Source organism: Gekko japonicus, unplaced genomic scaffold (genome assembly GCF_001447785.1).
Source record: "Gekko japonicus isolate JY-2015 unplaced genomic scaffold, Gekko_japonicus_V1.1 scaffold2989, whole genome shotgun sequence".
Classification (NCBI taxonomy): domain Eukaryota; kingdom Metazoa; phylum Chordata; class Lepidosauria; order Squamata; family Gekkonidae; genus Gekko; species Gekko japonicus.
The window spans coordinates 175,079-192,669 of record NW_015166512.1 but is presented as its reverse complement, the minus strand read 5'-3'; the positions used below and the strand labels follow the sequence as shown (position 1 = coordinate 192,669).

General features: G+C 49.1%; 1 protein-coding gene across 1 annotated transcript in view; it reads right to left on the bottom strand.

Annotated features, from left to right (window-relative positions):
* Positions 1-6,880: 6,880 nt before the first annotated feature.
* LOC107111300 (transcriptional repressor CTCFL-like) overlaps positions 6,881-17,591 on the bottom strand; it is a 53,507-nt gene continuing 42,796 nt past the window's right edge. Inside the window, exons 10-12 of the mRNA XM_015412260.1 lie at positions 11,976-12,025; positions 8,305-8,865; positions 6,881-7,123 (exon numbers count right to left, since the gene is read on the bottom strand). Of these exons, the coding sequence (XP_015267746.1) occupies positions 6,881-7,123; positions 8,305-8,865; positions 11,976-12,025 (854 nt within the window). The remainder of the gene's footprint in view (positions 7,124-8,304; positions 8,866-11,975; positions 12,026-17,591) is intronic.

The window sequence follows — 17,591 nt, the reverse complement described above, 5'->3', positions numbered from 1 at the left end:
CCACAGTAAAGACGGGGGCAAAAAATGCATTTAGCTTCTCAGCCATATCCCTATCATCCTTCAGTACTCCTTTTACCCCTTGGTCATCCAAGGGCCCCACTGCTTCCCTGGCTGGTTTCCTGCTCCTAATGTATTTGAAGAAAGTTTTATTGTTGGTTTTTACGTTTTTTGCTATATGCTCCTCATATTCCCTTTTTGCCTGCCTGACCACAGACTTGCATTTTATTTGCCATAGCCTGTGTTCCGTTTTATCAGCCTCACTGTGACTAGCTTTCCACCGCTTAAAGGAATCCTTTTTACCTTTTACAGCTTCCCTTACTTTGTTTGTTAACCATGCAGGCTTCTTCCTATACCTGTTTGTGCCTTTCCTAACTTGCGGAATATATTTTTTTTGAGCTTCTAGGATTGTAGTTTTAAATAGTTTCCAAGCTTCCCCAATGGTTTTGACCCTTTCTACTTTTCCTTTCAGTTTCCTCCCCACATGTCCCCTCATATCAGAGAAATTACCCCTTTTAAAATTAAAAGTGATTGTGTGAGTCTTTTTGGCCAATTCCCTATTTATACAAATGTTGAACTCAACAACATTATGATCACTGTTCCCAAGCGGTGCAATCACTTTTACATCCCAGCTGAAGCGCAGGGCATCATGAGATGCATAGTTGTTTTAATAACTTCATTAGCATTATACTTGAAGACAAACCTGCCTGGACAAGCTGACAATTCCAGTGTGTATCACAGCAGAACAAATTCTTCTTTAATCCAGGGCCTGGTGGTTACACAAGCGCCATTTTATCTGCTGCCCTTTGGTAAACAAAGGAAGCCATTCTGCTTATGCATTTCTCCACCTGAAAGTCTTCTTCACAATCTAGCACTTGAGAGACCTAAGGTCTAAAAACTATACTCTACCCTTTGCTGGATTTCATGTTCCCAGAGAGCCAGTACTGCAATCGGTGTGCTGGGAAAATAGCACAACAGAAGTGCAATATTCAAGACATCTGTCACATCACACCCTTCCTCCCAGAAGCATAGGACAGCATACATGGTTCCCCCCTCCTTCACAGCAACCCAGTGAGGTGGGTTCAGCTACAAGATACTGTCCCTGTGTATTTTATAGCTGAGTCGGGCTTGAACCTGGGTCTCCCAATTCTATGCGCTTTCTGCATTCATATTTTCCTTGCTTGTAAGTTCCAAGGTTGTTGTTTTTTTGGGGGGGGAAGGTGGGTTCTGTTCCACACACGTTTTGCTCCCACATAAAATCCTGCAGGGAGATATGCCAGACATACACAGGAATAATACTGAATAGACCACTAGAGGGAGCAAAATACATGCAGAACAGAACTGTCAACTTTGTCATGTCTTGTGGGGATGCAAGGGGAAGGAAATTCTTGAGGGGTGTGTGAGTGAGAGACACCTGTAACTCTTCTTAAGATACCTCCTGAATCTGGAACAACCTTGAAACACTGACTGTGCTTGCCTCGCTGCCATAGATAAGTAATGGTATATTCACAGGTGGGGGTGTAGAGAGCGCGAAAGCTAGGTGGGATGACTATGAAATGTGATTGGACAGGATTCAAGGGTACCTGTTTGAACTGTCTATAACTACTGATTTTGGCACCAGAACCCCAGTTCTGACATGGTAGTGATCTGAGCTTGGAACATTTTATTCATCAATAAACAAATTACTGCCAGTGAGTGTTGTTGGGAGTAACTCTGTCCAAGAGTCCGACAAGAACGCCCTCCCCCAAAGGAGCAGGAACTTACAAGTCAGGGAGATTAGAATGCAGAAAAGCCCAAGGCCGGCATGTGAACTATTACACTACAACAGTTCTCCCTGCAAAAAACAAGAACCACCATGCGCTTATGCTGTAAACGGATGGGTCCAAAACTCCCTAATGTTTGTTCCAGTGTCTTATGAAGACCACTTATAATGGCTTGGATACCCTGCAAATTTCTGCTGACATAAGTGATTCCCATCAGAGTGCGAATTTCTCTCCTTTTCTCTCCTGCTTCAGCCCCCAATGCCCGCCCCCAGTGCGGCTCTTAGAGGACGGGGGATTCCCAGAGACAGCATGAGGGACAGAGATGGAGGTCAGCAGTGGGAAGGGGAACTGGTGAAAATTGTCTCCCTCCCCATTTTTGAAAATCCTCCTGTAATGTACTCCGCCATTACCACGTGCGCGACCATTGGGCCATGCGGTCAGCAAAGCCTGAAGCTTCGCTCTAAGAGAACAATAGAACAGCGGATCCTAGCCCGCACCTATCAGAGGGCCAGGTCCGCAGCCGAGAGCCTATGGGACTCTCGGCTACTGTAAATAGCCTATAGGGAAATAGGGGTGTGTTTTGGTGGTGGGTTTCTGAGTACTTTTCACCTCCACTGGATCCAACCCAATGTGATCCAAGTTGGTATAGAGCAGGGTTCTCCAAACGTTTGGAGCCTGGACCCAGGAGAACCTTTGAAATTCTGCCCTCATAAGGGCAGAAAGAGAAAGAGGCTGTGCATGGCTCTAATAGTAACTCTTCAGGCAGAAACTCTGTTTAACGGGGTGCCTTTTAAAATGAACCTATTGTTTAAAACATATTTTTCTTGCAGATATGCTGCATACCTTCAGTGATGCAGTGACGATCCTTGTGCTATGGTGGCAGCTGCTGCTAAACCAACCAACATTATAACAATCTGCACAGCTAGGGTTGCCAACTGCAACTGGGGGAACTTCTGGAGACTTGGGCGTGGAGCTTGCAGAATCTGGGGAAGGACGGGAGCTCAGCTAGGGCTCTGAAGCACCCAGGTCCCATTTTAGCAGCAGGAGGAAAAGAAAAAAGAACAATAAGGCCTAGTCGGCTTACAACTTCTTACCATAGAGCTTCTGGCAATTCCTAGGGCTACCTGGAAGTGACAAAGGGTAACTCTAGGAATTCCCGAAAACGCTATGGTAAAAACTTAGGCCATTTCAAGATGTTTCCGGCAATTCCCAGAGCTACCCTTTGTCACTTCCAGGTAGGAATTGCCTACCTGTAGGAATTGCCAGGAACTCGATGGCAAGAACGTCCTGTAAGGAGATGGGGCCTTATCTTTCTTTTTTAATTTTTAAATTGTCCTCTCCATACCCCTCCTTCCAGTTGCTGTGCGCTGCTTGGCAACCTAAGCTCAGCAGGGATTTGGTTTCATAGAACCCATGCTCTGGAGCTGCCATTTCCTTCAGAGGATCTGATCTCTGTAGTCTAGAAATCTCTCTATATAATAATTCTGCTTTGGTCATGGACTCTCCTGAACATTCCACATGCTCCCAAGTCAGTTGGCTCCCTGATCTGTCACTCAGAAGCTGTGCCTATCCACTGGCTGCGTTGCCTGAGTCTCGCTTCCAATATTCTAAACAGTTTGCTGTTCCTCTTCCCCCAATAGCCAGTAAGAACAAAGGTTATTGGCATATGTGGCCTGATTGGCCTTTGCCTCTAATATTCTAAATAGTTTGTTGTTGCTGTTGGGAGTCATGTGTCCTGAGGTAAAATACATATCCCAATCTTCCCTTAGATGGTCACTGGAGTTGCCAGTCTCCCTATGGGGCCTGGAGATCTCCCAGAAATCACCGTGTTCCCCAGCCACAGCACATCATTTCCCATACAGAAAATTTCCCGGCTATTACAATGGCTGCTTTGGGCAATGTACTCTATGGCATTATACCTGCTGAGGTCCCTCCACACCCTAAACCCTGCCCTCCCCAGGCTCTACCCCTCAAATCTACAGGTATTTCCCAACCCAGAGTTGGCAACCCTGTAACTGGCTATGGAACCGCTTTCCAGATCCTTGGAACCCAGAAGACACAGCATAGGAGGAGGTGCCACTGCAGAGCCCCGAATCAACGTAAGTCAGGGGTGGAGGGAACCATACCTGTTACCATGAGGCTGTCCTCCCATACTACCCACTTGGGGCAGCAAAATGGCTTGAGACAGCCCTGCCTTATAGCTAAGCAGAAGGAAATAAACATGGCTTGCCTCCCTCTATTTCCCCCTTCCCTCTGCTACCCCACCAACCACAGCCAGGACACAGCCAGGATCCAATAGATATTGTTTACCTTGACTTCCAGAAAGCTTTTGATAAAATTCCTCATCAAAGGCTCCTAAGTAAGCTCATGGATCAAAAACTGGCTAATTAATAGAAAACAGAGAGTGAGTATAAATGGGCAGTTCTCTCAGTGGAGGTGGGTAAGCAGTGGGGTACCGCAGGGATCAGTACTTGGTCCACTGCTTTTTAACTTGTTCATTAATGATTTGGAGTTGGGAGTAAGCAGTGAAGTGGCTAAATTTGCGGATGATACGAAGTTGTTCAGGGTGGTGAAAACCAGTGAGGATTGTGAGGCACTCCAAAGGGATCTGTCAAAGATGGGCAAGTGGGCGTCAACATGGCAAATGGGGTTCAATGTGGCCAAGTGCAAGGTGATGCACATTGGAGCCAAAAATCCTAAATATAAATACACATTGATGGGGTCTGAACTGGCAGAGACAGATCAAGAGAGAGATCTTGGAGTTGTAGTAGATAACTCACTGAAAATGTCAAGACAGTGTGTGACTGCAATAAAGAAGGCCAATGCTATGCTGGGGATTATTAGGAAGGGTATTGAAAACAGATCAGCCAATATAATAATGCCCCTATATAAATCAATGGTGCGACCTCATCTGGAATACTGTGTGCAATTCTGGTCACCACACCTTAAAAAGGATATTATAGCTTTGGAAAAAGTGCAGAAAAGAGCAACTCGAATGATAAAAGGGTTGGAACACTTTCCCTATGAGGAAAGGTTAAAGCGCTTAGGGCTCTTTAGCTTGGAGAAAAGACGACTGAGGGGTGACATGATCGAGGTTTATAAGATTATGCATGGGAAAGAGCAGGTAAAGAAAGAGGTACTTTTCTCCCTTTCTCACAATACAAGAACCCGTGGGCACTCCATGAAATTGCTGAGCGGTCGGGTTAGAACGGATAAAAGGAAGTACTTCTTCACCCAAAGAGTGATTAACACTTGGAATTCACTGCCACAGGAAGTGGTGGCAGCTACAAGCATGGACGGCTTCAAAAGGGAATTAGATAAGCATATGGAGCAGAGGTCCATCAGTGGCTATTAGCCACAAGGTATAGATAGGGACTCTGGGGCAAGTGATGCTCTGTCATCTTGGTGCTTGGGGGGGGGTCAACAGTGGGAGGGCTTCTAATGTCCTGGCCCCACTGGTGGACCTCCTGATGGCACTGGTATTTCTGGCCACTGTGTGACACAGAGTGTTGGACTGGATGGGCCTTTGGCCTGATCCAACATTGGCGTCTCTTATGTTCTCTTAATTAATAACAGTACTATGTAAGACTATGGAGCAGAGGTCCATCTGTGGCTATTAGCCACAAGGTATAGATAGGGACTCTGGGGCAAGTGATGCTCTGTCATCTTGGTGCTTGGGGGGGTCAACAGTGGGATGGCTTCTAATGTCCTGGCCCCACTGGTGGACCTCCTGATGGCACTGGTATTTCTGGCCACTGTGTGATACAGAGTGTTGGACTGGATGGACCTTTGGCCTGAGCCAACATTGACATGTTCTTATGACACTCACCTGGAGCTTCCTTCTAGAGCTCGTTGTATTTCTTCCCACAACGGGCCTTACTCCTAGTCCATTATACTTCTGGGAGAACTCCAGCACCCACCTGGAAGGTGGCAATGCTGTGCACAGCCAAAAGACTTTCCAATGGCCAAACAAAAGCCCTGCTGCACAAAAGCCCCACCTAGCCCTGTGCAGTTTCTAAGAAAACTTGGTGAACCCCAGCAAAGATGTTGGCTGATACCATGGTACTCATGGGCATCACGTTGGGGACCCCCAGATAGAGGGTTGCATGGGAAGTGGGAGTCCGGTGTTCCGGTTTCCTCTTGGTTTTGGTTCAGTTACTTGACCAAAGCTACCTCAGAGTGTCGTGACAACCATGTATGTTATGCTGCACTCCTTGGAATATGGGATGGAGGAGGAGAAGAGGAGGAGGGGGAGGAGATTGGATTTATACCCCGCCCTTCACTACCTGAAGAAGTCTCAGAGCAGCTTACAATCTCCTCCCCCTCCCTACAACAGACACCCTGTGAGGTAGGTGGGGCTGAGAGAGCTCTTTGAGAACTGCTTGTGAGAGAACAGCTCTGAAAGGACTTGAGACTGACCAAAAGTCACACCAGCAACTTCATGTGGAGGAGTGGGGAATCAAACCCGGTTCTTCCAGATTAGTCCGCGCTCCTAACCATACAAATGCCATAAATATTTCTCCCCCCCTTTAAACCTCCCACACTTCAGCTGGGGGGGGGAAACCACCACACCATCAAAAACAAGCATATCGTTGAGAATTCAGAGTTATGCCAACAGCTTGCGGACCTGCTGTGCGAATCTGGCGTCTCTCACTTGCGTTTCGGATTTACTTCTAATAAAGCTGGGAGGGAGGAGAGACCGCATCCTTCACTGCCCTTATAATTAGTCTTGCACTACTGATAATCTTTTTCTTACAGTTTGTTCCTGGGGTATCATCATAACCCGCTGGATTCAGATGTATTTTCTTTTCCCACTGGCCACCATCCAATCTCAGGCAACCCCTTCCTTTGGATTTGCTGGGGGGGGAGAAGAAGACATTTGGCTTCACCACAAGGAAATGCTGAAAAGTCTCTTCCTTTGTTTGTATAAAAGGAGAACGCGGTGGTTGCAAAGGCCAAGTATGGAAGTCCACTGTCAGGCCTATATTTATCCTCAGAACTGCAGCACAAATGCCTCCGAAAGGCGCAGAATCCCCAGGATATAATTACAGCAATTATCCAGACGGATCTTCTCATCAATAACCTTTGCCTCGCCCCCCCCCGCAACCTGTCATCCCTTATCATTGGGCTGTGAGGGTGATGTATTGTTCCAACTCGTTCGCCTGCTGCTGAGGGGGAGAAGGCTTCAGTGGCACCGAAGGTCCGCCCGGCCGGGCGCATGACCTCCTGGAGCTCGCAGCCATCTGCCAGACGGAACGGCAAAGCACCGAGCATTCAGCCACTTGCTGCTGAGGAAAGGCCAGGCGGGATGTGGCGCTCTCACAATCACAAAATCTGACCACTGCCCAGCTCCAAAACAAATCCTAGGGGTCACGGGGCCGAAAGAACGGTGATCCTCAATGCCCTAGGCAAATGTATGACTTTGCCTGATTGGGGAGTGTGGACAACTTTTTGATGTGCCGCCCCACACAAATTGAGTGCATTTATTTATTTACTTTGTTTATATCCTGCCTTTCTGCCCAGTGGGGTCCCCAAAGTGGCTTACATCATTCTCCTCTCCTTTGTTTTATCCTCACAACAACCCTGCAAGGTTGGTTAGGCTGAGATGGTGTGACTGGCCCAAGGCCACCCAGCAAGCTTTCATGGCATGTGTGGGGGATTCAAACCTGGGTCTCCCAGATCCTAGTCCCGGCACTTTAACCACAATGGCTCTCATAAGAGAACATAACAGAGCACTCTGAAGCCATACCATCACTTCGCGTGATCTAGACACCATTGACTTCTGTTTCCCCTCCTCCGTCTTTTGCATGTATCAGCAGAGGCTCATTCCAGTGCCATAGAACAAAAGTGTCACTTCTGTCTCTCCCTTCATGCTCTGCTGCCTTGTTTTGTCACCACTTCCTGGTTTGTTCTTTACAGAAGTGGGTGGTTGGATAGACGGTTAAAGTAACTGTGTATAATTTTCATGACGTGCACACACACTGAGCTCTTTGCAAAGGTGGGTTTTGCTTTATTTACTTTTAATAGCAGTTCTTTCTTTTTTTTCTTTTTCTTTTTAGATGCTGAGTGCATGTGTGTGCCATAGGGATGCCAGTCTCCAGGTGGGCTCATCTCCAGACTTCAGAGATCAGTTCACCTGGAGAAAATGGATGCTTTGGAGGGTGGACTGGAGTGTAGTGGGTTAGATGCATGTAGGTAGAAACCACAGAGACTGTAGTGATCAGCATGGTTTACTGGTACACAACAAAGACAAAGACTAATGGCCAGCTGGTCAACTATATACACACCTGGGGACACACCCCTAGGTCCCGTTGGTGGGTTTAAATCTCCCGCCACAGTCCTATTGGTTCCCAAGTGGAGAGACTAGGAGCCTAGTCCCCATTGTTCTTACAGAGTCAAGCTCTGGGGTATTCGCTGGCCCCTGGTGGCGGTCAGCGGACATAACATCCCTCCCCCCATAGTTCGGACCCACCCTAGGTCACATAGTCCTTTAAGTACAATGGGGACCACAGTTCTCTAGTGGACCATCGGGGGGGGCCGGTACTGGGACCTCCGGGGCCCCGTCCGCTGTGCTGGGATGCGCTGGGGGTGCAGACACCTCTGGCGCAGAAGCGTTAGTTGTCAGGCCTTCCTCGGCAGCTGCCGGGGTGACTGGGGCAAAGTTCTGACGTTCTTCAGTGGGGAGGTCCTGCGCTGGGGCATCTGGGGGGCTCACCTCTGGGTTTGCCTGTTGTTCAGGAACCTCCGTGCTTGGGTGTTCTGGGAGCATGCGCCGACGGAGTTGGTCTGTGTGTCTCCGTAGGACCTGCCCACATTCTGTTGACGCATCGTACATGACCGTGACAGTGGGATGAATGATGCGGTCAGCCCAGTACCTCCTCTCCCATAAGCTCGAAGACTGCACCTTCGATGAATCGTCACGGCTGTCCAGAACCACTACATGCCGAAGCCTTCGGAGATGACGTGCCACGTGGTGTTCCACCAGCGGAGTCAGCAAGCCCGCGAAACTGCCACGGAGTTCCTTGCCGAGCTCCGCGGCTTGGCCTCCGAGTGCAAATTTGGGGAGCACTTGGACATGGCCCTTTGAGACCGTTTCGTTACAGGACTACGAGAGGAGAATCTGCGGCGACACGTAATGGAAGGGGAGACGGTCACCCTTTTTATTTTAAAAGCAGGTGATGCTCAATGCAGTCCTATGAGACGTTTACTCCTGTCTTGGACCCCGAGCGGATTTCTGCATTCAGAAGGGATTTCTGTCCCTGCAGTGAGGTTTCTCCGCCTCTACCCTCATGCTGCAGCAACAAATCCCACCCCAGGCTTCTCCAGAGGGACTGAGGACCCCCTCCCCCCCCCCGGAACAGCATGAGGATGGAGTTGGAGGTCTCCATCAGAAAGGGAGACAATCATCCTGCCCCTTCTGCTGAAATCCATCGATTTCAGTAGGTTTCACCTGGAGCAGCTCTGAGTAGAATCACTCTGTGCTTGACCGACCTTCTTCAACTATAGGTTTGCTTTAACTTTTAAAATACTCATCTGCTTTACAATTTAACCATTGAATAGGTATATTAAGCATGGGCCCCTAATCGGGATCTCGGCTTCTTCTTGGAACTCGTTTGTTCCGGCTTCCCGTTTTGTCTGGTGAAACTAGTGTAGAGCGGCTGGAGAACAAATGCCGACTTTTGCAGACCTGGTATTCCTGTCAGAGTAAAGCTAGTTGCTTAATAATTGAGCACTTTCGGACGGATGGATTATCTCAGACACATAAATCTGCAGTTCTTGACACTCCAAAGATTATGCTGAACATTGTACTTTGTAGAAGGAACGTAAGACACAAACTAAAAATGAGGTTCCACAAATGTTCATGCCGTCACAATCAGTGACCACGGATCGTTTCCTGGCGACAAGGCTAAAACTGTGTTCGTCCGTCCGTCCGTCTATCTATCCATCTATCTATCTATCTACCATCAAGTTTGGTGTATACCCTGCCCTTTCCGCCGAAGTGGGTTCAGGGCGGCTTACATAGAGTTTCATATAAAATACAATTAAAACCTGTCATAGACATATAAACATAAACATAAAATAGCAGTCATTTAAAATACTCCTAAAACACTGGAACATGATCTGATAAAAGCAAGAGGAAAATTATTTATAATGCAGCTTAGGTAACCGTGTGTTCCAATGGTGCGGCGGTAAAGGTGGTAAAGCCAGGGCACAGGGGCACTCCTCGGTGTGTAATGCGGCTCCTTAGTCGAAAGCCTGGTGGAAGAGCTCTGTCTTGCAGGCCCTGCGGAACTGTAAAAGGTCCCGCAGGGCCCTGATCTCTACCAGGCGCTCATTCCACCAGTATGGAGACACCACTGGGAAGGCCCTGGCCCTGGTTGTAGCCAGCCTGGTATCCTTGGGGCCTGGGAGGGCCAACCGATTTTGCGTCCCTACTTTGGCCACCAAATGAGAAGGGAGCACTCACTGGAGAAGACCCTGATGCTTGGAAAGATTGAAGGCCAAAGAAGACGGGGACGGCAAAGGATGAGATGGTTAGACAGTGTCAAAGATGCAACGAACATGAAATTGAGCCAACTTCAGAGGACGGCGGAAGACAGGAAGGCCTGGCGGGAGCTGGTCCATGAGGTCGCGAAGAGTCGGACTCGACTGTGCGACTGAACAACAACAACCAGGGAACATGTGGGGAAAGGTGGTCCCTTAGGTATGCTGGACCCTGACTATATAAGGCTCTATAGGTTAAAACCAGCACCTTGAAACGAATCCGGTATGCTATCAGCAGCCAGTGCAGTGCCTTCAGTACAGGCTGGATGTGCTCCTGCACAGGGAGGCCCATCAGCAGCCTGGCTTCAGCATTCTGCACTAGCTGTAGCTTCCGGATTGGAGACAAGGGCAGCCCCATGTAGAAAGCGTTACAGTAGTCCAGTCTCGAGGTGACCATCACAGGGATCACTGTTCCCAAGTCATTCCGTTCAGGAAAGGGAACCAACTGCCTGATCAGCCTTATCTATCTATCATCTACCTACCTACCCACATCTTTCCACCATTTAAACCACTGCTTTCTCCCCAAAGTGGCTTACACCATTCTCCTCTCATCCATTTTATCTTCCCAACAACCCTGTGAGGTAGGTTCAGCTGAGAGAGTGTGACTGGGCCAAGGTCACCCAGCGAGCTTCCATGGCATGAGTGGGGGTTTGCACCTGGGTCTCCCAGCTCCTAGTCCGATACTCTAACCACTGGGCCACACTTGCAACAGGTGCCTGTTTAAAATACTGAAGGGGAGCAAAACAATAAATACTAAACACTGGATTGGAATGGCGTAACTCCTGTAAAGAGACTCTCTTCTAGCCTGTCTTCAGATCCTGAAAATTGCTAGTAGATCAGTTTCATTTGTCCATTTCTCATACTAAAGTTGCCAGGTCCTCCCTGGCCACTGGTGGGGGATGGGGATGGGTGGGGTGGCCAGATCCAGGTTGGGGAAACCCTGGAGATTTGGGGGGTGGAGCCTGGGGTGGACCGGGACCTCAGTGGGGTACAATGTCATAGAGTCCACCCTCCAAAGCATCTGTTTTCTCCAGGGGAAACTGACCTCTTTAGACTGGAGATGAGCTGTAATTGAACACTTGAACACGTGAAGCTGCCTTCTACTGAATCAGACCATTGGTCCAGTAAAATCAGTATTTGTCTACTCAGACTGGCAGCGGCTCTCCAGGGTCTCAGGCAGAGGTCCTTCACATCCTCTACTGCCTGGTCCTGACTGGACATTCCGGGGATTGAACCTGGGACCTTCTGCATGCCGAGCAGATGCTCTACCACTGAGCCAAAGACTCTATCCAGTACCAGGGGGTCCCCAGTTCCCACCTGGAGGCTGGCTTTCCTATCTCACACTAACAGGCTTCCCAGATTATGATCCTTTTCCAGCTATATCTGAGTGTACCAGAGGCCTGCAGCATGCAGATTTATTAGGGTTGCCAGGTGCCCCCTTTGTAGTTGAAACCCACCTTACATTTAGGGTTTCCAGGTCTCCCTGGCCACCGATGGGGGGGGGCTGCCATCTCCAGGTTGGGAAACTCCTGGAGATTTGGAGATGGAGCCTGAGTAGGACAGGGACCTCGGTGGACTACAATGCCATAGAGACCACCCTTCAAAGCATCCATTTCCTCCAGGGGAACTGATCTCTGTTGTCTGGAGATTTGTAATTCCAGGAGATCCCACCTGGGAGAGAACCCCATCCAGGATGTATTGCCAGTGACAGAAGTAATAGTCTGTCCAGGAAAGCAAAAGAGGAAGAAAGATCCAGAGGGCCGAATTCAGCCTCCTTGGCTTTCCCCGTCCCTCCAACAAATGAGTTCACACTGACAACCAACAGCCAATTGGTGTTTTTGCTAACAATCTGATTTGGCCACGTGCCCATATCAGCTTATATGGGTTCCACAGTACAGTTAAGAAACTTCACACTTAAGAGACTTCTGCCTGTGTGCAGCCAAAGCCGAACTGGGATGTTGGTGTATCACTTCTTTGTTTTGCTTGTAAGGTCAGAGATGCAAGGTGAAGGAAGCTTTTGCGGCACTTTTATCTATGCCGAACACACAGAAATGGCCTGAAATCAAAAGAGAAAAGCAGCAGGGACCTTTTCTTTCTCGCCTTCGCTCATCTCGGTTGGGAGAGATACGGATCAAGGGGAAGATGATTTCCTGGCAATCTCATCAGAGAGATGAGGGGCGGGAAAACCCCAAAAGCAATTAAAAGGAATAACAAGTGCTCAGTAACAGACAACTAGGAATTTGGTTGCGCTGCAGAAGCGTCACTTCAGCATCGACACAAAAAAGTTGGATCCGAAACGGTCCCAGCATTCTTTTACTGTTTTATTATAGCCGCACACCCTGGTGCTACCCAGAGTTCAACTGTTTCAGTGGTTGATCTCAAACAATAGTGGCCTATTAGAAAAAGAGAATAAAACTCAGAAAGGCCTTTGGCATTTGCTGGGAATCGCTGCTTCGTTAAACAGCTTCCCAATGTCAGTTTGATTGCCCGGTACACAACCCTGATGCTACGCCAATCAAGCGTAGATGGCAGCAGAGGCTGTATTGGGCACGATACTGGAAACCATTTGAAAATGCCATCTGTCAAGGAGTCTGCTAGAACCCAAATGAAACTCGTATTCAATGCTAAATTCCTTCAGATAGCTTTTGTGGTATGGGATTTAAGTAAGGATGCCAGCCTCCAGGTGGGACCTGGGGATCCCCCAGAATTACAAAGTAGCCACCCTCCAAACATTCTAGAAGAAGAAGAGTTGGTTTCTGTACCCTAAGAAGTCTCAGACTGGCTTACAATCACATTTCTCTTCCTCTCCCCACAGCAGGTACCTTGTGAGGCAGGTGGGGCTGAGAGAGTTCTGAGACAACTGTGACTGGCCCAAGGTCACCCAGCAGGCTTCAGGTGGAGGAGTGGGGAATCAAAACCGGTTCTCCAGATTAGAGTCCACCACTCTTAACCACTACACCACGCTGGCTCTCTCTCTCTCTCTTCTGCCTTCAGGACACCTTTTTCTGCATCTATCTGTGTCACACAACCCTGACGACTCCCCCTCGCTGCCACTGGATTCCTCCAGCCCCCATGTCTTTGCCACCTTGGTGGCCCACTCGACCAAGCAGCAGGGGCCTCAGACTCTTGAACGGGGAGGGAGGTTCCGTCACCGTGTCTGCCACTGTGTTCCCTCTGGATGTGAGACACTTCCCCTCTCTCTGTTCTGCAGTGTCGTCTCCTTCCATCCAGGTTGTCATCCCTGGCCTCTTACAGCTGCGTCCTTTTATCCTCTCCTCCCGCCTTCCCGTGTTCCCCCGGCTCTCTCCGCCCCCTCCCTTCTCCGCCCCCCCATCATAACGGAGGGCGCTGGCTCCTGGGAGGGGCCGGATTCTCCCTCATTCCTTCCTGATGGGGCGCGGGGCCCGGATGCGTTGGCGTACTCTTGCTCTGGGCCACGTTTGGGGCGAACTCCTGACATCCCCGTTGCGGGCGTCGACTGGGACCGATGACGGGAGGGCTGTGGCTGCATCTGCCTTGGTGGTCTCCCTCCGGCGTCGCCCGGGATCCTAGGTGAGTAGAGGTGGGTCCCGGGGTCGTCCTCCCGACGTTGGTGGCGGTCTCGTTGGGACCGTGCGGGGGGGGGGCGGTGGTCCCGTCCTCGGGACAATCCGTATGTTGCAGAGGATTCTGGGGTATATTCTAGGACACTAATAGGGCCCAAGAGTACAAACTTGAAATATAGATTCCCCCTCCACAGAACCAATACATACATACAATTTCTTGAATCTCATGAATTACTATGTCATTTCTTGAAATGTCAGAAACAAACTAAAAAAGGGCATGAGCTTGCAGTCTGGACCACGACAGCCTGTATGGTGTACTGGTTAAAGAGCGGCAGCCTCTAATCCGGAGAACCGGGTCCGATTCCCCACTCCTCCTCCACATGAAGCCTACTGAGTGACTTTGTGTCAGTCACAGTTCTCTCAGAACTCTCTCAGCCCCACCTGCCTCACAGGGTGTCTGTTGTGGGGAGAGGAAGGAAAGGTGATTGTAAGCTGCTTTGAGAACCCTTAAGGTAAGGAAAAGTGGAGTATAAAAAACTTTTTCTGTGGGAAATTGTACTATTGCCCCCATCCCGTCCCAGGTTTAGGCCCTTAGGGGTGAACACAAACATGCAGTTCATACAAAATAATGGCCAAGTCTGTTGGAATATCCCAGATGCCATGTTTCACCCAAGAATGTGACCTAGAACACAACCAACACTCTTGCAAGTTTCATGTCATATGGGAAGAGCCACAGAACACTCTGCTAGATAGTTATCACCTCCGCATCTCCACTTTTTTGGGTTTAGCCTGGCAACAAATGTCTTTGGCGAACTCCTTAAACCTGGTAAACTAATACACGAGTGAAACTGTATCACCATCTTGAGGCAAACCCTAGCCATTACACCGGCTCCAGTATCAATATGCAGTGGAGGTGTTAAATAAAACCCTGGTAGCTTTGGGGCTATGAGGAAAAGAAACCATTCCGTGTCACTGAAGAATTACTATTCTGAATACCCCCCCTAGAGTGACAAATTGGGGTGTGATTTTTGGCTCCTGAAGGAGGAAAATGGAAACACGATTTTTGTTTCATGCCAGCTGCAAATAATGGCCTGATATGTGTGGTGTTTTACTGAAAGGAATTCAGGCCCTTGCTCCATAATTGAGACTTATTGTCTCTGAGCATTAGGAAGGAACCAGACATCATGAGAGACATAGAGTTGCCACCACCCACCATGTCATTCCTCTTCCTGGTAATGTCTAGCAATAACAGCCTGAATGTCATCTTGCAGTGAGTTTTCTTGCACCCAATAAGCGTGCTTGTCAACTCTGGGGGGATATTCCTGGAGATTTAAGGCCAGGAGTCAGAAGGAGGAGGAGGAGGAGAAGAGGAGGAGGAAGAGGAGATTGGATTTATACCCCACCCTTCACCTGGAGTCTCAGAGCGGTTTACAATCTCCTTTCCCTTCCCCTCCTCACAATAGACACCCTGTGAAGTAGGCGGGGCTGAGAGAGCTCTGACAGAAACTGCTCTTTTTCAAGAACACCTCTGACAGAACTATGACTTGCCCAAGGTCATCCAGCAGCTGTGTGTGGAGGAGTGGGGAATCAAACCCGGCTCTCCTAGATTAGAGTCCGCACACTTAACCACTACACCAAACTGGCTCTCCTTAAACCTGAGGAAGCGGAGGTACCTCAGCCGGACATAATGCCATTGAGTCCACCCACCAAAGCAGCCACTTTGTACATGAGAGTGATCTCTGTAGTCTCAATATGTTGTAATTCCAGATCTCCAGACCCCACCTGGAGGTTGGCAACCCCACCAACAAGCAATTTGAGTCGATCCACACGTGCAGCAGAATGAAACCATAGGATTGCAAGGCCGCAGAGTGGAGTGCATCATTTCAAATTGCAGGAGAACAAATACTTGAATGCAAACAAAAATCCCTGCAAATTACAAAGCAAAACAACTAGCACTGCAGGGAAGAGAGTCCCATGTATTCCCTGGTGAGCTAGTTGTCTACTTCCAGTCAACTTTTCAACATGATGTGAGTCCTCACCTGCAGGCAGAATGGGTACAGTCCATTCTACCTCCTCAGAACCTCATTTTGCTCCATATGCAGTTCAGGCCTTACTAATAGACATTACCTGGAAGCGGGTAAAGCAACAAACCAGGTAAGGAGCAGCTCTGTGTCCCTTGGTGGTGGAACACGCTGTCAAGTCACCTCCGACTCATGATGACCCTGTAATAGTTTCAAGGCAAGAGACATCCAGAGGTGATTTGCCACTGCCTGCCCCTGTGTAGCGACCCCTGACTTCCATGGTGGACTCCCATCCAAATCCTAGCCAGGGCCCACCTGGCTTAGCTTCCGAGGTCTGACAAGATTGGGCTAGGCTGGGCCATCCATGTCTCTTGGAACGTCTAATTCTGTTCCCAATTGGCTGTGTCGCCAGCAACAGGCTCGGAAATTCCTGGAGATTTGGGAGATGGAGCTTGTGGAGGGTAGGACATGGGGGGCACCTCAGTGGGGTACAGTGCCATGGAGTCCACCCTCCAAAGTAGCCGTTTTCTCCAGGGGAACTGGTCTCTGTAGCCTGGAGATAATTTGTAATCCAGGAGATCTCCAGTTCCTACCTGGAGGCTGAAAACACTAAAATGTCCATATTGTGTTGTTGTTGTTCAGCCGCACAGTCGACTCCGACTCTTCACGGCCCCATGGACCACATCACACCAGGCCCTCCTGTCTTCCGCCGTCCTCTGGAGTTTGCTTAATTTCCTGTTCGTTGTATCGATGACACTGTCTAACCATCTCATCCTTTGCCGTCCCCATCTTCTTTGACCTTCGATCTTTCCCAGCATCAGGGTCTTCTGGTGCTCCCTTCTCATTGGGTGGCCAAAGTATTTGAGCTTCTGCTTCAGTATCTGGCCTTCCAGGGAACAGTCAGGGTCGATTTCTGATTTGATCTCCTTGCAGTCCAAGGGACTCTCAAGAGTCCTTTCCATATTGTAAGGAAACTTAATTGCATTTCTGATAATCTGTGTTGTGTCCGCTGACCGCCACCAGAGGTCAGCGCACACTCCTGAGCTTGAGTCCGGTTTAACAATGGGGACTAGGATCCTAGTCCCTCCACTGGGGGAACCATGGCGGGAATTCAAACCCGCCAATGGGACCCAGGGGCGTGTCCCCTGGTTGTGTATATAGTTGGCCTGCCGGCCGTTATTGTTATCTTTGTTGTGTACCAGTAAATTATGCTGATCACTACATCAGTCTCCATGCTTACTTCACGCGTCTAACCCACTACACTTCAATCTGATTTGCACAAGCCAGTCATACCGGGGGTTGGTTCCGATCACTCTGCTCAGTTAAGTACAAAAGCTTCCTTCAGCACAAGTTTTCCGTCAGAGGGCAGACATGTCGGTCTGCAGTGGAAGACCTCGATTCGAGTCCAGTAGAAACTCAGAGACCAACAAGATTCTGGGGGTGGAGTATAAGCTATCAAGAGTCAAAGCAACCTTTCTCAGCTGCCCTTTATCTAGTACCCGCTTTGCTAGCTACCGGTACCGAGAAGGTCAGCGCAGGCGCAGTATATTCCCAAGGGTGTGATGCACAGAGACCACGAAGAAGATCTAGCTGTTCCTCTTGAGGAAAAGTCTCTTTGGGAAAAAGACTCCTTGAGAAGGATGATTCAGGTCGGTAGCCGTGTTGGTCTGAAACAATGGAACAAAATTAGAGTCCAGTGGCACCACTGAAAGCCAGTTTGG